General features: G+C 43.7%; 1 protein-coding gene across 1 annotated transcript in view; it reads left to right on the forward strand.

The window, feature by feature from the left end:
• Positions 1-21266, forward strand: part of LOC138962128 (uncharacterized) — a 31622-nt gene extending 10356 nt beyond the window's left edge. Inside the window, exon 2 of the mRNA XM_070333847.1 lies at positions 20764-21266. Coding sequence (XP_070189948.1) covers positions 20764-21017 — 254 coding nt within the window. The 3' untranslated portion in view covers positions 21018-21266. The remainder of the gene's footprint in view (positions 1-20763) is intronic.
• Positions 21267-22548: the final 1282 nt, after the last annotated feature.

Here is a 22548-nt window from a genome sequence, read left to right on the forward strand (position 1 = left end):
ATTTCAGCAGGCGAAAACCTCACAGAATGGCAGAAGAAACTCCGGAAGCATGAAGAACATGGAACCATGGAAGCATTCCGGAAGAAAGAGAAGGAAAGGCATCAACTTTACCAGCAGTCCACCACTTCTGAAAAGAGGGCTATCATTCGTGAACAGGTACGATGCCGAGTTGCAAGATGTTACAGAGATTTTAGTTGGAAAGTAGAATGCAATACAAACCATTTGTTGTATGTATTTCATGAACCTGTAGCTAGTGATTGTTCTGTGCATTTTTAATTTTTAACCAGTGAAGTTACTTGCCAAACAACCATAGGCACATGATTCAGTGCTGAACTCAGTTTACCTTGACCAAGGACAAGCTCAACTCAAGCCAGGGGATTTCATTAAGGTGAAGGTGCCAAAGAAGAATGGATCAGCTGTCATTTACATGGCACAGGTGAGGATGAAGAAAAATATGTGTAAGACTCATTAACTTCGGCGACGGAATAAGTGAAGACCATTTATTACAAATGCAAATTTTAATTTCAAGTATTTCTGCTATGCCAGTTTTGCTTCTCCGCCTACAGAGTATTTGTGCATCCTATGTAGAGCCTCACCACTGTAGTAACACTTGGCTATTCTCACTTCTCATTTACACAGGTCACACAGAAAGAAGGAGGGGTCATTTCTGGACGCTATCTCAAACCATGGGGAGCAGCTTGGAAATTCAGTGATGCCCTCTCATTTGTCGAGGAGTATCAAATTCCTCTCCAGGACATAGGGGAGAAGATGGACAGTGCTGTTCTTCATGATGACGGACGAAACATCTACTATACCTTTTGAACAAGCCTGCAGAAACATGTCAACCATTTGCCAGAGCTTTTGTTGCTGAATAGCACAACTCTTGACACTGAAACTGATAGTTTATTTTGCAAATGATTGTGGTCTAGCTTGTTTGTTTTTTTCTTTCTTTTGATGCTGACCTTTTTTCCCTTTTACTCTGTAGATTGTGAAATAGCTTGGAAGATACTTGCTAATCTTGTAGTGTACATGTTTGACACGTTTTCTGTCTTATTTTCTACAAGACCAAAATGATTTTTTTTCTTCTGCAAGTTGTAAGATAACTGTGCCTTGCAAAATGCTTTGTTCTTAATCTGCTTAATACTTTCCTTACATAAAAGATGGAATGTTGCAAATGATGTTTTAAAACGCACATAACTTTTTCTCTGAATTACCCTTACACGTTGCATGTATAATATGCCTTAAAGACTAAAAATGCTGTTTTGATTACTATGAAGTTAACAGTTGGATTAATAATGGGGATATTTTCATGCCCTTATATTCATTCAACTTGTAACCTACAGATTAACACGGTACCCTGGTTCTGAGTCAGCCGTTTGTCTCAGCGAAATGACACGTTCTTCTCTTTATGAAGTATTATGTTCGCTATACCCTGTTATAATGAATAAACAAATATATATCTATACATTGTATATATATAAGTGCACCAAGATTTGTGGCTACCATAAATTGCAATAACTCTAATCAGCTATTTAGACTGATGGAAAGCTTTTTCTTGCTTAATCTTATGAAAATGGACAATTTTCGTGATATGTAACTTACTCCAGGGCATTCTGTAACACTTTACTTACTGTTTCTCTCACACAACTCACTGCAACCCTTCATGCGGCGGTGAACTATGCAAGCAACCTTGTTCCTAACATTTCAACATAAAATTAGGGTACTGGCAGTACATTTTCTGTCCTGAAAGCAGGAGAAGTAGTGTTTTTGGTAACAGGTAACCAGCACCACAGTGGGGCTTGATACTCAGCGGCCTAAAAAAAGATATGTCTGTGTGCTGCAGGTAATATGTATGAAAAAATCATAATTTGATAGTTTATACTTCTTGAATCCTTGCACATTTATGCTTTCAAACTTTATAGTAAGTGCCAGGGAGTAAATTGCCGATAACAGGCAAAACCAGAAACAGGGTACTCAGAGATTTGAGAAAAAAATATTGCTTATGTACATAGTAAAGACATTATATTATCTTAAAAAACATTTCCAGACACCCAAGACACTTATAATGAAAAGCAAAAAGCAAATCTGTGTGAAATCAGTTAAAAAATGTCAAAAACTGTGTATCAGCAGCATCTTTGGTGAAACTGTAACCTACTCCAAGATTCGACTCATGAGACACTGATGAAACTTCATCAAATTGGACAAGATTTTGTGCGAAGATACTTGGCTGTGCATAGAATAATTGCATGGAATCCAAATTTGCAAAACCTTAAAGTGAAAACAACAGTATAGATATTGTGATGTGACACGGTGATGTGTAACCAGCTCTGTATTTTATTTTGACACTCTACCACTTCAGACTGTTTGCCGATATTCCTTTTTCATTTATGTGAACACATACTGCATGGATTAATAAACTTTATAGAGGAAATAAAAATTGTTTCTGCTCACTTGTAATTTTGCCCTTTGTGTCACAAGAATTCGACACCATTTCAAATTCTTCCCCATCTATAATTATCATCTGAGGCAAAAACGAAGACGCTGGAATGCTTGAACCGAATTTATTTGTGTAACTGAATCGTCCTATTTTGTTATGACAGCTCGCTTTACGTACGGATGATTTGAGTCTTCACACAAGAATACAACCAAGCGACCTCATGTTAATGATTCGTGTGGTCGACTGTTGGTTTAACGCCGTAGTTACTCTTTCCCCCCCTGATTCTATGGCATATATACTGTTCAAAAAAAGAAACGCATAGCTTGTAATATTTGGTTAATTTAGTTATATGGCTACAAGGATATCCACCAAACTGCAGAAAATGTTTATCTGGTCGTCGACCTTTCGTCCATTGCCACAAGTGAGCTCTGCACGTGACGCATGCGTTATCAGTGGCTACAATGTCAAAATTGCTCATTTGGCATGACCACTCGTCATGCTTCAGTGTAATCTCGTGAAACTCGGGGAATATTGAGCTCTCACCATGTCTTCCAAAACCCATAAAAGCGGATTGTTCGCCACAAAGAAATCAGACGACAATTCAGCGACGAAAGATGGCCCGATTGAGCAGAGAAGACCGCCAAATTGCATTGGGTCGTTTACAAGCAGGCCAAAATCAAAGTGCAATCGCCAGGCACTTCCACGTGTCCCAGAGCACCATCAGTAGACTGTGGGTCAGGTTTCAAGCCACTGGCTCCGTTGCTGACTTGCCACGAGCGGGAAGACCAAGGGCGACAACTGCTGCTCACGACCGCTTCATACGGCTCCGCCACCTCCGGAATCGTTTCCTGTCGGCCTCATCTTCTGTCCAGGCTCTCCCCGGGCCACACCGATTATCGGACCAGACCGTGCGGAACCGCCTGCATGAAGCTGGTTTGAGAGCTCGCAGACCTCACAGAAGAGCTGTCCTCACCCGCCGCCATCGCCAGAACCGAGTGCAGTGGGGCAACCAGCACCTTCGCTGGACCGTCCGGAATCACTGGAGACACGTGTGGTTCAGCGACGAGTCCTACTTCCTGCTCCAGCGACATGATGGTCGGAGGAGGGTCTACCGGAGAGTAAACGAACGTTACGCGCCCAACTGTGTGGATGAGGCACCCGTTCATGGTGGTGGAGGCGTCATGGTGTGGGGGGCGATCAATACCGCTGGAAGGAGCACCCTGGTGCACGTCCAAGGGCGCATAACTGCCCAGCGATACGTGGAGGAAATTCTGCGCCCACACGCCCTTCCTCTTCTGGCTGACCAGGATGCCATATTCCAGCAGGACAACGCTCGCCCGCACACAGCACGACTCACCACCCAGTTCCTCACCGACCACCATGTCCAGGTGCTTCCCTGGCCATCCATGTCGCCAGACATGAACCCGATAGAACACCTCTGGGATGAATTGGACAGACGTGTGCGCAGGCGAGAAGAAGCGCCGGCAAATCACCGCGATCTATTGCAGGCACTTCAGGAGGAGGGGGACACCATCCCACAGCAAGATATCCGGCATCTGATCCAGTCCATGCCCAGAAGGTGCCGGGCAGTTGTTGCTGCTCAAGGCAGTCACACCCCCTACTGACTTGACAGCCTCGGCACCCAATCGTATTGATTGACTGATTGATTTGAAGATGCAAATGAACTGTGTGTGCATTCAACTGTGTCCATATCAAATTTCAAACAAATAATCTAAATATTGGATTTTCTGTTAATTTTTTCGAAAAATAAAACAAATTTGGCAAGTAGCAACTATGCGTTTCTTTTTTTGAACAGTATATACCTATCTATATATACGGCTTGTGTGTGTCTGTCTGTCTGTCTGTCACTTCGCGATGCACGGCCAAAGTTCTCGATGGATCTGCTTCAAATTTGGTGGGCATATTCAGGTAGACCCCGAACACAATCTGGTCGATGAAAATTTTCAACACGTGCTCTCAGCGCGCAGCGCTGAACCGAGTTTAGTTTTTATGGTTTTTCTGTACATCCATTCCCAGTAACTCTTCCTTATCTTCTCCAGTGTTTTGCGCGTTTATCTCCCTTCCTTCGTGTGGCGTCAATCGCGTACGGTGCGCCCGGCGAAGCCGGCGTACGGTGCGCCCGGCGAGGCCGGGTACCCGGCATTCGGCTCTACTTCTTCCCGGCGAAGCCGGGTATTCATCTAGTATATATATATGCACACCTTTTTCCCTTTCCTGGCATGTGACGTTAACGGGGTATACATTTGTTGCACAGTTTTTGTTGTTTTTGGCGCGCTTCTTCGCGTCAGAGAGTTCTCTTGAAGTTCCTTTACTTCTCTTGCGCCGACTCTCTCTCTATTCCTCTCTCTCTCCCCTCCCTCTCTCTCTCTCTCTCCCCCCTCTCTCTCTCTCTCTCCCCCCTCTCTCTCTCCCCCCTCTCTCTCTCTCTCTCCCCCTCTCTCTCTCCCTCTCCCTCTTTTCATACATTCATGACCTGTTTGAGCGTCCTCCTGGTAGAGCGAGGCTTTTGAACTATACGCTACCGCTCCCACGCATTGATTTGTATAAATCTAGTTTATCTTACTGGGGATCGCTTGTGTGGAATTTACTTCCAATGTACTGTAAAACATGTCAAACCCTTTCGTCTTTTAAAAAAAAAATCGAAAATATTTTTGTCAAAAATAATTCTCTCCCTACACTTAAAAATCATAACTGTTACTGCATCACATCTTGATCATCATTTTATTAATCCATGAACCACGTTATTATAGCTAGTGTTTTTGTTAGTTTTAACCTGATTACAAATTCTTAGTTAAGTTAGTTATTAGTTTGGCTGTTTAAAACATGTTATATAAATGATGTATAATGTCATACATGTATGTCTAAAAGGGACAGGTTGGAAGATTAGGCATCGCCTAAAACCTTTATCCCTTTGTATAAAAAAGTTTTGAATCTGAATCTGAATCTCTCTCTCTCTCTCGCTCTCTCTCTCGCTCTCTCTCTCCTTCGCTCTCTCTCTCTTCCCCTCTCTCTCTCCCCCTCTCCCTCTCTCTCCCTCCCTCTCTCTCTCTCCCTCCCTCTCTCTCCCTCTCTCTCAGGCTGTGTCATCTTCTCTAACCCCCCCCCCCCCATCACCACCACCACCACCCCCCTCTAGGAACGTCTTCTCATTCTTCCCAGTCGATGTCTTCTTCGTTACAGTCAGTGAGTCACTGCCAAATCAGCAAACAACAAACAATACCTACACCACCAAACTGTTCCAGGCTTGTTGTCAGCATGATTTATCACGCTCGCATTCCGTGGAATGCCGAGCTGGAGAGCTTTCCCCCTTGTGTTGCCAGAAAATGAGGTACGTGAGAAAGCTTCCCCTGTAACACCCCCCCCCCCCACCCACACACACTCCACTCCACCCCCGACACACGCACAAACAGAAAATTACCTCAGCTGATTGACCCAAATTCCTCACCGGCGGCGCGTGGTACGCACGTGCTCGGAACTCACACCGAGAACTTCCTGTCTGCCTGTGTGTTGTTCCGGCTGCACACTTGCGAAGGGTATAAGCTAGGGCTGAAGTTCGGCGCGACCTCATCCATGCACAGTATAATAGCTGATGGGGTCTATGTCGACCAAAAGAGTGGGATTCCCTAGGGGGAATCCCTGTAAGCGTTTTGCCGATCTCGCTGAAAGTCACGTGATGCTTGGCGACATCGGTAGAATTTGATGTTTTTAGAGCAGTTTTGGTATAACTTATCTTAAAAAATTCGAGTACTTATGATTTGCAATTTTGATTTAAGAAAAGTTTAAATCGATAACTAAATGAAAGAAGACACAGCTAAAATAAATTACTCGTAATAACGACATACTGCACGCGAATTCAGTAATTCTAACAGAGTTTCCTGTGGAACCGCCACTGTGGAAAGGGAAGTAACGCTAAGGTAACTCAAATCGGTTTACGGCAGTCACGCGCTTGGCCCAAGATCGAGCGGTATCCTACATCCTTACAGGAACTCTACATTGTGGGATTCCCTGTATACAGGGAATCCCTCTACAGGAAGTCCACCTACAGGGAATCCCACTCTTTGGGTCGACATAGACCCATCAGCCACAGTTTTGTGCACAGTATTAGGCACACACACACACAAAAATAGGTGTGGTTACGGTAACATAGCCCCAAAAAATAGGGTAGGAAGGAAGGTAGGCAATCACTTTTTTTTTTTTAACTTTTTTTTCTAATGTGTACAAATTAAACCTACTTGACAGGGAAATAAGTGTGCGACTCGAGCGCTTTCACTTTCATTGCGTTTTCTGCACTCGTTTTCTTTTTTTTTCTTTTTTTTTGACAAATGTAATAAAAAGTTATAGGGTCGGCCCCTAAAAATAGGGTAGGTCGGGTTACCGTAACCACACCTATTTTTTTTAGGCCTTATGTATGCAGTATAGCCGGGAACTACAGGTATTTGTAAAGGTTGGCTCAGGGACGCATCCCTGCAACTTTAGCAAATTGAGACTGTGCAGTATCACTTCTTCTTCTTCTTCTTCTTCTTCTTCTTCTTCTTCTTCTTCTTCTTCTTCTTCTTCTGCTTCTTCTTCTTCTTCTTCTTCTTCTTCTTTGTTCATGATCTGAAACTCCCACGTACAATCGGTTTTTTACACGACACGAGTGGGTTTTTACGTGTTTGACCGTTTTTACCCCGCCATTTAGGCAGCGATACGACGTATTTGACTCTTGTCCTTCGTAATGTTAAAGTCACATGGTTACGCCAGGTCAATTTCGTATTCATTCAGCACGTTACTTAAATTGATTTTGTACCAAGCAGTGCAAGATGTGTCGAAGTCTGACTGGGGCTGAATTTGTACGCTGTAAGGCCAAATACAAATATGTTTGTTTATGGTAACCCGACCGACCCTATTTTTTCCCGACGACCCTAAAACTTTTTTTATTTCATTTCTAAAACAATACTACACTTTTGGCACATTTTGCGAACTATACCGAGACTAAGGGAAGTAACCTCCTTTAAAATCGACTAAATTTAAATAAACATAAACATAAATAAAAATAAAAAAGCCGACCTACCGACCCTATCCTTTTTGGTCACGTTACTATGAATATTTATTTATAACTGTTTATAGTATGTTTATTTAGAATGGAAGTTTATAAGGAATATTGTAATTTATAAATATAATTGTTTATTATATTAATTTAGGAACGAGAGTGCATATATATATTGTAATGTATACGAAACTGGTTATGCAATTTGGACATACAGGGAGAGTTATTGTAAGTGCGAAGTCGGGAAATAGTTTAATGAGGGTTAATGGGCGAACAAGTATGAAGTATCAATTATAGTGGCGTGCAGGCGGCATTGTCCCAGGAGATGACCGGTGGTCATTAAGCAGCCACCTAGTGGTCAGGTCGTTAAAGCGGAATGATTGTTAGGAAATAATAAGTAGTCTCGTATAGCGGTGATTTTGTGGTCGGTTTTGTAAACGCAGAAGTGTAGTTAAGGAATAGCATGGGGAGGGAAAGTAGCAGTCATTAAGTACTTTAGTTAGATTGTTGAAGAAACACCTGTAGGCCTATATAATATAAGTTCGGAGAAAATTTGTTACCCTGCACCAACATATATTTTTGTTTGGCCTAATACATTATTACAGCAGTGGTAATGTGGGTAACACGTTTTCTTTGCAGCAGTAGAGAGATGATTAATATACCCGCGGTAACAATGTGCTCTGTAATCACTGTAATGACGCATTTTGTTTACCGGCAGCGGAATTTGTGTACGTAATCCGGCACAAAAGGTACGCCGTAATTGAAATGTACACAGCAGTTGCACCTTGCTGTTTTATTCAACGTAGCAAGGAACTTGGTATGAAATACCGGTTTACCACGTCAACACTGTAGGATTTGGGTCATTCTCAGAAATGGTGGTCCAAAGTCAGTGTTACATGTATACAAAGTAAAAAATAAAGTGTCAAGAAATACAAAATAATTGTTTTTACTATTCATGAAGTCTATTGTTTGCTATACATAATAATGCAAAAAATTAGACAAAAAGAGTAATTGGTTGCTGAATAAGAGACGTTTTAAAGTGTTGTATTTACGTGATGAATGTTGTAACATGGAAACCAAATTCCAACTTTAAACTTCAATCCTTTGTGCATTTTTTTTATCAGTTCTGCAGTATTTTTGTGTTCTACCCAACACATTCTAGTTATGAAAGGTAAGGACTTCAACTAATATTGGTAAAAAAATGACATTTGGAACTGACTAAGGTGAATGTCGTAACACAGAAACGAAATGCTTGAACCACTTTCGGTTCCTGTGCGACAGACATGAATCTGCACTGTTTGGCCTTTCCTGCCGGCAAAACCCGTCTGACCCAAAATAACTACACAAAACACAATTCGTCAGAGTTTGCTGTATTTGTTGAAAGTTCCTGTTGCGTTCAGATTACCCATTTTAAGTACTTGATGAATGTCGAACATCGACGATCAGAGGATACGAAAACTTCTTGGCTGCTTTGTTCCGCTAAACTTCGCGCTTTGAGAGACTGTTTGCACTCGATATCCTTCCGACACTACATTGTCGCCATCCGCGGTGTGTAAGTTTGTGACAAAGCTTTGCAGGCTCGACAATTAAGTAAAAACTATCTTCAGTCGTAACGTAGGTCGGGAAACGACGCCATGAGTTTCAGCAAATGATATGATTCTGGTGTTTTCTGTGAATATTTGGCTGTGATTCAAAGGACTATTTTCTTGTTCGAACTTCCTGTGCGCCAAAGAGCTAAAAATAGCCGTGATGTGGCAAAGTCATGGAGCACATTGCTGTCCGATGTTCGCGCGTCGAGTCGGGATACGATGCGTTACGACATTCATAATTTTTTGTTCGAAGCCCGTAACTTCAAATTCAGCGTGAGTTTTTGCAAAGATGTGTTGCTACGTCCAAGACTGAACTCCTGACTGTCGATTGCAGTAATTTGTTGGTGTTTGCATGTTTGCATTTAGCCATGAGACTGAACATATTGTTGATCACGAAAGTCGTGTAACGCTTCGGCGATCCGGAAACGGCCGAACTTCGCAATTGAAAAGCACACAAAAACAACACCAACGTATAGAAACCATTTTTATTGACATACAACAATGCTTTAATGTCTCAGGAATAGATTCAGATGAAAAAAGTCGTGGTAGAAATAATTTTAATTTACTTTTTCATGATTTCAAATGTGTCACCCCTACTCACTCTCACTGGACCACCATTTCTGAGAATGACCCATTTACGTTCCTGACAAAAGACTTTGATGATCAATTTTAACCACCTTCTGTCTAAAATTAAAAACATGCGTGCTTAGAGTCAAGGTTTTGGTTGTGAAACCAAATCATGTTTAAAAGAGATTAAAAATGTTACCAGCTTCAGCTTAGCGCGTTATTTTCAAGAACAAGTCTAAAGGTTCCTGGCTCCTTCAGGGTGGTGATTAAAGGTGTGCGATGAAAAACTGAAGAAATTAGAGTTAGACAAACGGACAGATAGACACACACACACACACACACACGCACGCACGCACGCGCGCACGCACGCACGCACGCACGCACGCACGCACGCACGCACGCACATACACACACACACACACATACACACACACACACTTGTAAAAGCGACATTATGTGCTAAGGGTCCATCAACTGAGGACACGTCATATCAGTTAAATTCGCCCCCACCCCCCCCCCCCCCCCCCCCCCCGAAAAAAAATAAAATAAAAATTAAAACAATTATTGTGTACATTCGGATTAAGTATTTCCTGATGTCCGGGAAAAAAAAGGCCAACAAGCATTCTGTTCTTTCTTTTCGATGTGAGCGTGAGTGAGTTCTTCCTTGTGTGTGGGGTCGAGCGCGCTACAGGGGCAACCATGCACTCAGTGGGGGCAACACTGTTTTAAAGTCACGGTACCTTCCGCATATATATTTGTTTCAAGCTGAGAGACTGATTCGCTCACGTCACAATTATTTTGTGAGGGAATTGAATTCTTCCTTGTGTGGGGTCGAGCTCGCTACAGGGGCAATCCTGTTTTAACGACACAGTGCCTCCCGCAAATACTTACCTATTTCAAGCTAAGAGGCTGAATCGCTCACGTCACAATTTAATCCACTTGCTTCAGTAGGGGAATGAATATCCGTGAACAACATCCTGTAAGTCCAGTTTGTCGATAAATACATGAGGCTGCTATTGGCAGTACGCTGGAGATTATGGTGTGATACTTTGACTCTGACAAGATCACTGCGGCACGCCAGGATTATAATTTAGAATTGTCTCGTCAGAGTATCGAGATACGATCATGATAATGAGAGACGAGAAATGATGTACGCGTGTCTTCGTACTTTCGCAGCGCATGATTGTGTTCGGCTCAGATGGTCCACCAGTTTTTAGTGTTCGTTAATTTTGCAAAAAGAAAAGAAGTGACGATTTGTACGAACAAGGTTATGCCTATGGAGACTTATGCTTGAGGCCAGATACATGTGCTGTTTGAATTGCACAGAAAAATGTGAACGGATGAAATGGAAGTTGATTGGGGAAGGACCGCTTCTTTGTGTCGCGACAAAGTTATTGCACCAGTTGAAGTCAAGATGCAGTATTTCCGCAGTTACAGCGCCGACGCCGTGTATGTTAACAGCTGATGGACGATGGAGTGTCAAGTGGAACGAAACATTATCTGTTTCATTAAGCTTGCCGTCAGCTTCCTTGATTCACGGCACACTAACTGTAAGATTGCCATACGGCTATACGTGTACATGTTATCTACACAGAAAGGCACTTAATCGTCAACAGTGCAGCAAACCGTGCGTAAATTCGTGGGAATGAATCCGATTAATTCTGTGTGAGAAGCTACAATCCTTCAGTGAGCAGCAATGCAGTTTCCACGGAAGAGAATATAATACATGTAGTAGCAGGAAAACGTTGTTGGCGTTGGCGTTTTTACTCTTCTAATTGAGACCATGTACCAGCAATGCCGTATCTGCGGAAGTAAAGATGTCCCCGGAGTTGTGGTAAACTTTAGTTGGAAGCAGAGGCTAGTGTTGTACCCCCTCTAGCTGAGAGTGCTCAGCAATCCTGATTTCACGGACAAATTTATGTCCCCAGAGTTGTGGCCCAAAACACGAAGAATCAGTGGTTAGTGTATACATGTGTTACCCCTTTTACTGAAAGCAGCAACCCTCAGTTCACGGAACTGAAAGCAGCTACCCTCAACAAAAGACAAAAAAAGAAAGAAAAAAAGAAAGCAGCTACCCTCAGTTCAATGGAACTAATGAAATGTGAAAAAGTACAATCCTGTTCACTGAGAACAACTAGGCCGTGTTCACGGAAGAAAATATGTCCCAAGAGTTGTGGCCGCAGCAGCAGCAGGAACCAGTGGTTGTTGTTGGTGTTACTGCTGGTGTCCCTCACGGCGACGTCATGGCAGCTGTTTGTGACGTACCACAGCGGCTGGAGGACAAAGGTGGGGGTAAATACAACAAACGACACCGTGTCCTTCTCCCAGCCACATTCCGTCTTAGAGAAAATCCCCACTAAAAATTCCGAACATTTCCCCAAGATTCACCACCCAGCGATCGTCGTTAACATCCGGACACACACGTCCACCGACGTAGATATTGCCATTGTACAAAGCGCTTCCGGAAGTAACTTGCCTAAAAAAGGCAATCGTTCCAAGTACGCTACCCGGACTAAATACGCCGATACGATTGTCACTTCTTCGCGCAGTGCCATCGAGCGTAGCTTGACTACAGTCAAGAGTACCAACACCCGGACTAAATACGCCGACAGGACTATTACTTCTGCACACAATGCAATCGGTCGTAGTTTGACTAAAATGGTCAACAATACCAACATCTCAACCCGGACTAAATATGCAGAAAGGACTATCAATACTGCACATAATGATAGTGAACTTAATGGGACTAAAACCATCCACAGTACCTACGATAGGAGCAACAACTCTGCACTTAATAGTCAAAATACCACAGGAAGTAACTGGACTAGAACAGTCAAAAGTGCGTACAACGCCACCCGGGCTGAATACGCCCGAAGGATTTCCAAAACTGCGGATAGTGGCACAAGGCGTAACAGGACTAAAACAGTCAACAGTCTGTACAACACCACCCGGACTAAATACACCAATAATATTACAAACACTGCGGATAGTGCAACTGGGCGTAACAGGACTAAATCAGTCAACAGAACTAACCACACCGACCGGACGAATAATTACGCCGATAGTGTGTTCGGCACTGCGCATAGCGTCACTGGACGTGACATGACTAAAACAATCAACGCTTTTTATAATGCAAACAGGACTCAATTCGCCTCTGGGATTAACAATACTGCAGACCCTCATATTGGCACCGGGCTTTCGAGAACCATAGCAGTCATCAATGGCAAAAACGGCATCCGTACTAAATACCCAAGTCGTGCAGTTTTGCACGCAAGCACCATAGCCGTCAACAAAACATTGGACTACAAGAAAAGGAAGGACGAAGCTGGAAAATTCAAAGCTGTAGGGAATGCGAGAATCGTCGCCAATGTGGTAGACGATGGATTTAGAAGAAATGTCATCAGGGACGCATCCGGTTCGCTTTTGTGTTCAGAGGAACCATCACATGTGCGTAAGTTATAATTAAATACTCGTTGACCATCGGGCCTTTTCAGTAAGTAGACTCAAGTACGCATTGTGATATAACCTTATTAGTATTCTGTGCTGAATGTTTGTAAATATAGATCTGCTGATCGCCCAAGTGTGTCTTCTTAAACATTTACGTTTCTTCTGGTTTTCGAATAAACTGCGGCAGGCATACAAGCGCACGCGCGCTCACACGCACACACACACGAGTTCACGCCCGCACGCACACACGCACGCACGCACGTACGTACGTACATACACACACACACACACACACACATGCACGCACACACACACACACACACACACACACACACACACACACACACACACACACACACACACACACACACACACACACACACACACACAGCATAATCAGCACCACTTCAGAACTAAGTGTTTCAAAGTATGTAAGTATGCCAACACTTTGACAACAATAACGTGATTAAATGATTAGTCGCAGCATTTGCTTGACATTTAAAGCTGTGCCTAAAATTGATATGAAAATTGAAGTGTGGTGGGGAGGGGGAGGGGGAGGGGGGGGGGGGGTGTTATTGGGTGGGCGATCTGAGAGGGAGTTTAATAATGTCTGATTTACTTTGAACTTCCGTTTTATTATCATACAGTCTTTTTTCATCTTTGTGGAAAATCTCATCTGAATAGCTAACGCAGTAACTTCCATTGTCAGACCTCTTACTCTCAGCTGCTCTCTGCGGATAAAACGTTCGTTTGGCAAGTGGATTTTATTTGAGCAACTTTGCTTTTCAGACATGACGTCCGTTAAATAGAGCGCAGAGATAATACATACACATATTTATAGTTCTTTAAAAGTAACAAAGAACATGCGGTTTTTGTCTATTATAATTTGTTAACGGTGACTGACTGACTGAGATTGGACTTGGACATAAGCTGTTCCTGGAGGGATTGGCGTTGTCCTTAAACAAAACAATCTGCGGTTCCCTCTAATAGATGAGATCCTTCAGAAGTAATACATTCGTGTTTCAATCTTCAGAGATGGTTAGGCGCAGAACAGTTTTTTCAGCGTGTGAATGAAAATTGATTGTCACGGGCACGACAGGCGAACAGAAGTAACTTTAAAGATTCGATCGGCTGTTCCTGATTTCTCCATTTTGTCCAGACCTTCAGGTAGCAGACATGTACAGGACCTTCTTATCTATTTGAAAAAGTAATTTGATTTTAAATAGAACACAACAAAACCGCCTGGAGAAAGATGGGAGGGGGGGCGGGGGGGGGGGGGGCGAGAGGGGGAGAGACCGGGAAAAGGAGGGTAGAAAACGAAAGAGGGTTTGGAGTTAGGGGATAAGCATCCAGTTGACGCACGCACAAGACAAAGTGCGCACGGAAAAGACCCTGTAATCCATGTCAAGAGTTCGGTGGGTGATAGAAACACGAACATTCCCTGCATGCTTCCCCCGAAAGCGGCGTATGGCTGCCTGAATGGCGGGGTAAAAACGGCCATACACGTGAAAGATCGTGGGAGTTTCAGCCCATGAACAAAGAAGAAGAAGACGCAAGATGTCCTTCTCTTAGTATGTCCTCAGGTCCTTATCAGCATTTTGTCCTTTCGAGTCTGCTAGTGTGTGCCTAGCCCCCAGTACTCATGTTGTTTTCTTCTCGTTTGTCTGCGTCAGTCGACTTCCTCCTGTCAAAATAGACGTTTTCCAAGCAAAACTTGATTATAGATTGAGCATGAGGAGGCGTGAGCTTCTGGGCAACAGACACTCATCTCTGTGTTTATTTCTCTGACTGTGTCTATGTCTCAGTTTTTCTGTCTGTATGTCTGTCAGTCTGTCTGTCTATAAGATCTCTGTCTCGTTGCCATTGTGTCTGTCTCTATTTTTCTATGTCTAGGAGAACAGGCTAGGACCGTCGGCTGGAGTGGGGGGGGGGGGGGGGGGTAGGACGGGGTAGGGGGAGAGGGTCAAGGGGTTGTCGTCCCTTATAATGAAAGCTATCAAATGATGATGTTACTGTATTATGTTGGATTGTCTGTTTCGATGCAGTTTGTCTGTTGTCGAAGAATTGACTAGTTATATTATAAGGGATTGCATGGCACAAAGTCATTCTCAAAGCGGTCAGCATCCCTTTCTAAAAAAAAAGCAAAAAAACATTTGATTTATTTATCTGACACCAATGCCTCAATGCGAGATTAGTTCATCAAAAAGATCTCACTCTGGTCGGGAAGAAGACAGGCTGCAAATGTTGATGTGTGCACAAGTGGAAAGGGGCCCGTAGTGCATTATAAAGACTGCGTGTGCAGATCTTTGGTATACTGTGCAGGGTTTAACCTGGGAGAAAAAGGCAATGGGACATTTGTCCACCTCAACCAAATTCCGATGGGACATAGTCTAGGGCAAGAAGCACCAAAGTGGCAAAGAGGCCTGAACGCGTTTTGACTAAAGATGCAAAATTGTGCAATATGGTGCCATCTGAGAATTGGCCGCTATATCGTGTTATCTGTGTGTGTGTGTGTGTGTGTGTGTGTGTGTGTGTGTGTGTGTGTGTGTGTGTGTGTGTGTGTGTGATCCGATGTAAAGTGTACATTTGGTGGCGCAGTGGTATGTAATCTCAATGCGCCCTTTGACGCACTGAAGGGAATTGTGATGGGACATTTTCAGATTGAATGCGCCAATGGCGCAGGGCGCACTAGTAAATGAAACCCTGCTGTGCATGATCGTTTACACAGGAAGGAGACCTCCTTTACTCCACATGGTGGTCGTCTTTCGGGTCCGAAGAAGACTTTTCAGTTCAGAGACATCCTGCTTGCTGCCGCGCGAGCAGAGAACATTTTTCCCTCTTTATCTTCACTGCGCTGGCTGCAAAATCCCTCGAGGTGTTTTCAGACAGGCCAGACACAGGTTGTCCCGGAGGTGTTTTGCCTTCTGCAGCATATATATTTATATGTGCACTCGGAGATGGCTCTGCAAGCCTAGTCTGGAGGCGCAGAGTCTGGAACTTCAACAGTGGGGACACTGGAAGTCAGTTGTGGTCACTGCCGGTGTAACGCGTTCAGCTTTCTCATTCGTCCTCGTTGATCTTGTGTAAACTCCACACTGAAAAGCTCCCCTCCTCTCCATAGTACTGATGATCGAGCGTAGGCACTTTACATTCATGGGGTCAAATTCGTTCGACAACATATTTGTATTTAAACTTAGAAGTGCGGCTTATAAATTCTCCTATTATTAGTATTATATCGAATGAAAAAGCTGAATGCCTGAGAAAGTTGAACGCGTTACACAGGTATTCCGCTGTGGCGTTGTTGTCTCGCAGCAACAGGCATATAACCCCACGCGACCGTTGCTAATGGACCATAGGGCAGAGGATCAAACAACACGATTCTTACCAAATAGCTGCCTTGTCTGTGCTGAAGGCCACACACACAGACACACAGTGTCGGTGACTTCGGACGGAGAATCGATAAGGCGATGCTTCTTGTATCGATCTCTTTTCTCCTTTTTTCTCCTCTGCGTTCTTCCTCGCTTTCATTTTCATTTTGTCTCGGTGTGTCTGTTTATTAACCCCTCTGCAATGCTTGTCTGTCTGTCTCTGTCTGTCTGTCTGTCTGTCTCTGTCTGTCTGTCTGTCTGTCTGTCTGTGTCTCTGTTTCTGTCTCTCGGTCTCTGTCTGTCTGTCTGTCTGTCTGTCTGTCCCTCTGTCTCGCTGTCTCTGTCTCTCTCTCTTGCTCTCTCTCTCTCTCTCTCTCTCTCTCTCTCTCTCTCTTTCTCGCTCTCTTTCTATCTCTTTGTCGTTGTGTCTCTCTATTTCTTTTCTATTTTCTCTCTCTCTCTCTCTCTCTCTCTCTCTTCTCTCTCTCTCTCTCTCTCTCATCTCTCTCATCTCTCTCTCTCTCTCCCCCCTTTCTCCCCTCTCTCCCTCCCTCCCTTCCTCTCTCCCTCTCTATCTGTGTACCTCCCCCCCCCCCCCCCCCCCGTCGTTCTGAATATTGCATCCGACTTCAATCGATCGATCCCACGATTACCGGCACGGTTGGCCTAGTGGTAAGGCGTCCGCCCCATGATCGGGAGGTCGTGGGTTCGATCCCCGGCCGGGTCATACCTAAGACTTTAAAATTGGCAATCTAGTGGCTGCTCCGCCTGGCGTCTGGCATTATGGGGTTTGTGCTAGGACTGGTTGGTCCGGTGTCAGAATGATGTGACTGGGTGAGACATGAAGCCTGTGCTGCGACTTCTGTCTTGTGTGTGGCGCACGTTATGTCAAAGCAGCACCGCCCTGATATGGCCCTTCGTGGTCGGCTGGGCGTTAAGCAAACAAACAAACAAAACAAAAAATCCCACGATTGGGGCATCCCTATCTGACCACCCGCTGGCTTTTTGCCGCAGCTGCCTGTGTGACACTGTGGGGGTATTGGTGCCTCACGGGTCTTCCCCCGGAAGCTGTGCTGTGGTATGAATATATAACCTGCGGCTATAAGTTTTCTCAGTTTGGTATTCGACATGCAACGTGCATTATGTTAAGAGACAGCGAAATCATTCACGGACAGACAAAGAAGAAGAACATAAACACCACTTTTGTTGTGTAGTTGTTAGTATACTAAGCCGCCTTTATGTAATAAAGCGGCTTATAGCTTTCACTCTGTCTGTTTGTTTCTCTGTTTCTCTGTTTTACTAACTACTCCGAGTCATTTACATAGAAGATTTTATTATATGTTTATTTTGTGTATTATTACTTGTTTGATATTGTGAAGCGCGGAGAGCACAACGATATTCTGTGGTTCGCGCTATATAAGTGTTTATTATCATTTTTTTCATTCACACAGACGGACAGGCAAACACAGACAAGCACACACACACACACACACACACACACACACACACACACACACACACACACACACACACACACACACACACACACACACACACACACACACACTGGCGCGCGCACGGACGTACGCCTTCGCTTGAGTTCTCTTGATATACGGCGTGCAAAGATGTTTAGGTTTTAGGATTATTAATTCTAGGTTTAGAATTGTTCAAGTGAGAACACTGTTGTCGTTATTTTTACTTTAAAATCAGTGACATGTTGTCGACCTTTTACCAAGCTTTGTGTATTAGGATTATTCTGGATTTGGTACTTATGTAAGCATAAGCCTTCAAAAATGAATCGATGGTTTTAAGGTAGTAACCATACAGTCAATTGTTTCGTTAGTCACCGTTGTCGAAAATAAACGTAGGATACGATGATCGCTTGACCTATGCTCGGCCGTCAACGAAGTGGGCGACATACCGTTAAAATCATCATCGTGCGTTATATATATATATATACTAGATGATTACACGCTTCGCCGGGTACCGGCTTCGCCGGGAAGAAGTAGAGCCGAATACCAGGCTGCGCCTGGGACCCGGCTTTGCCGGGTGGACGCCGGCTTTGCCGGCGCACGAAGGAAAGGAGATAAACGCGCAATACACTGGAGACCTTCTAAAAATAGTAACGTGCAGTGACCTTCTAAAAATAGTAACGTAGTAACGGGAATATGGATTGACGCGACACGGAGGAAGGGAGATAATCGCGGCTGAAAACACTGGAGAAGATAAGGAAGAGTTACTGGTAGTGGATCCCGACAACAACAACAACAACAATAATCGGTTCCGCGCGCACAGCGCTGCGCGCTGAGAGCACGTGTTGAAATATCTCATCGATGAGGTTGTGTCCGGGGTGTAGCTGAATACGGTGTCCAAATTTGAAAAAGATCCACCGAGAACTTTGGCCGTGCATCGCGAACAGACAGACAGACAGACAGACAGACACTAGTCGTATATATATATATATATATATAGGCTTATATATCACTTAGTTAATTGTTCTCATGGAAAGTTGGTCGTACCATTTTACGGTAAACGGAGAGGAGGCATAAGCTCATAAAAGGTTTATTGATGAACCCTATGAAGTCTCATTATGTTGACATACGCTTATAGTGAGAGGGCCGTTTGAAGTCTTTGGGCGAAGTAAAACTTCAAAGAAAAGTACTAAATGAAATTAACTGAATGTAAAGAGTACTTTTCTCTGTGGCCGAATTCGAGGATCTTTCATGGGAGGAATATTTTTAAATTGCTTGTTCTGATCAAATTGTTGAAAACAAAATTGATAGGATTTTTTAAAACAAAACGTTTTAGTTGCAATTTTTGTAACAGAAACATAATAGTGTATACTTTTAACCTAAAGGCTTCAGGGCACATAGTTTCTGTGTTAACATTGGTGTGTTTGTTATTTGTTTTTATTTGTGTGTCGTTTATGATACAAGGTCAAAATCGTTTGATTTACTCCCCATACAAATGATTGGTTATACAACTTGTATACTTTCGTATAATTATTATTATATATTGTATAATGCTATTATTATATTCTTGCCTTTGTTTTAGTCGTATAGTAAGGTAAAGCCGTTCATAGTTTTATTCTCCGTCGCGATATAACCTTGAACGGTTGAAAACGACGTTAAACACCAAATAAAGAAAGAAAGAAAGTTTTATTCTGGCTTTTTTTGTCGTGCTAAGTTCAGTGGTATTTGCTGTAGATGAGGGTAATAAGAAGGTTTAATATAATGAGAGTAGATTCAACGCCATGCTGGCAGTCATCATATTAAGCCAATTGTCATTGTCATTAGTCAAGACGGATTGTTTGTGATAAATAGCGATACGCTAGCGCTGTATATATAGGCAAATATTTAAAAATAATCTCCTCAAAAGTGTTTGTGATGAATATGGAATGTTTATATATTATATATATAAGGTAGCGCTTACGCGAACAAGAGAGGCTGAGAGATACTGAGAGAGAGAGAGAAAGAGAGAGAGAGAAAGAGAGAGAGAGAGAGAGAGAGAGAGAGAGAGAGAGAGAGAGAGAGAGAGAGAGAGAGAGAGAGAGAGAGAGAGAGAGAGAGAGAGAGAGAGAGAGAGAAAGAGAGAGAGAGAGAGAGAGAGAGAGAGAGAGAGAGAGAGAGAGAGAGAGAGTCAATCTGTTTGTCTGTTTGTCTGTCTGTCTGTGATGTCTGCCTGTCTGTCTTCTGTCTCTGTCTATTTGTCTGTCTGTCTATCTGTCTGTCCGTTAGTCTGTCTGTCTGTCAGTCTGTCCGTCTGTCTGTCATGTGTATCTGTGTGTGTCTTGGTCCATCTATACCAGAACATAATTATGCGCTCTAACTCTACACCTTTGACACTACCAAGAGAGCGTGTTGAATATAAGTATTTGTTATTTGATTATTTGTGAAGACTTTCGCAACCATTTACAGGAAGTTTTCCGTGTCTCGTACGTCAATGTGTCCTTGAGACTTAAATGGTGAGCAACAAATCCTGAAAGGTTTAAAATTAAACATGTTTTATTCTGAAACACCCCCCCCCCTCCACACACAGTGACACACACACACACACCCGGCGCTATCTTGTTTGCATCCATACCAATACGTTTTCTTGTCTTACTTTTTCTGGCAGTGCATCTATCTGTACATCTATATCTGTCGTCTTTGTTCATTCATTTTCAACTCATTTAATGATTTGGAATGTATATTTCTGCCTTTTTTTCATGTAATATCCGACATGTATTTCGTATCGTTCTGTCCGTTCTTGACGTATCTTCTGACGGTATGACGTATTACATTTTTATTCCTTCTGTACTTTCAGTCGGCAACGTGAGCGCTGACATCAACGCCGAGCACAAGACGCTGGCATTTGCACAGGTGATGGACTGGAACACGGATTTGAACCCTGGCGGGGAGTGGAGCCCCAAGGACTGCGTGGCACGCTACCGCCTGGCCATCGTCATCCCGTACCGGGACCGCCTGGCTCACCTGACCGTGCTGCTCGCCCACCTCCTGCCCATCCTCAAGCGACAGCAGCTCCACTTCAGGATCTTCGTCGTCGAACAGGTACGTTGACGTGCAGTGTGTGTTTGGGTGTACGTGTGTGTGTGTGAGGATACTGGTCCGACAACGCTAAAGAATGGACGCAGATGAGTTAGCTTCCCTGACCTCCTGTCGACGGCCCCAAACAGAACAGCCTCGAGAAGGGTCTCTGCTTCCTCAGCCCTCACGTCCCCCTGACGACTGTTCCAGTCAGGGGACTGATGATGATGATGGTGATGATGATGATGGTGGTGGTGATGGTGATGATGATGATGATGATGATGATGATGATGGTGGTGATGGTGATGATGATGATGATGGTGATGGTGATGATGATGAGGAGGATGAGGATGAGGATGATGATACTGATCGAGGTACTTCACTTGTCTTCTGTGTTTTGAAGACTGAACAAATGAATACAGCCTGCCTCATTACCATCACATTTCAAAGTCACAGCTGGGCTGGGTGCTTGCAAGAAATTGTAGCGTTCTCTATCCCTCCCCCCCCCCCCCCTCTCTCTCTCCCTCTATGGGGATTTGTTAGCTGACTCGACCAATTCCGTTACTTGCACCAGAGTCAACCTTCAAGATTGATTCAGCAACAAATTGCCAATGTGCACAGAAAGCAGGAATGCTGTTGATGTGTTGATATATCCAGATTGGTGGATGCTGTTGTCACATGTAAACGCCTGGACAGGTATGTTGTGATGTACATATATACATGTATATATATATACATGCACACGATCGCTAATGTTGACCGTTCACGAGAAGTTCGGTTTCTGTGGCAGTTTTGCCGCGTGCTATTTACTTGGGGGACTGCTAGCTTAGCAATTATTTATTCCGTAATTTACACTGAGTCCCTCGGCCGCAGGCTGCGATATTGGCCATTGTTTACCGGACGCCTGCTGTCGTGATGTATCCGTGTGGTGGTCATTCCGAGTTCTGGCCGTTTGGTAGAAAGATAATGAGAATCCAGACTGTGCAGTGTCGGTAGACTGGTGTTGGAAGAGTTTTCTCCGGGTGTGTGCTAAATTGCATAGTATACGAACCAGCCACTCGCTATAGTCGGTAGTGCATGTGTGTATACTGTTTAATGAGGCTGATGGGGTCTATGTCGACCAAAAGAGTGGGATTCCCAGTTGGCGGACTTCCTGTAGGGGGATTCCCTGTATACAGGGAGTCCCACAAGTGGGAGTTCCTGTATGAAGTAGGATACCGCTCGATCTCGTGCCAAGCGCGTGACTGCCGTAAACCGATTTGAGTTACCTTAGCGTTACTTCCCCTTCCACAATGGTGGTTCCACAGGAAAATCTGTTAGAATTCAGGAATTCGTGTGCAGTATGTCGTTATTACGAGTAATTTATTTTTGCTGCGTTTTCTGTCATTTAGTTATCGATTTAACTTTTCTTAAATCAAAATTGCAAACCATACTCGAACTTTTCAAGAAATACCAAAAAGGATCGAAAAACATCACATTCTACCGATGTCGCTAAGCATCACGTGACTTTCAGCGAGATCGGCGAAACGCTTACAGGAACTCCCACCTGTGGGATTCCCTGTAT

This window comes from Littorina saxatilis, linkage group LG3 (assembly GCF_037325665.1).
Source record: "Littorina saxatilis isolate snail1 linkage group LG3, US_GU_Lsax_2.0, whole genome shotgun sequence".
Classification (NCBI taxonomy): Eukaryota; Metazoa; Mollusca; class Gastropoda; order Littorinimorpha; family Littorinidae; genus Littorina; species Littorina saxatilis.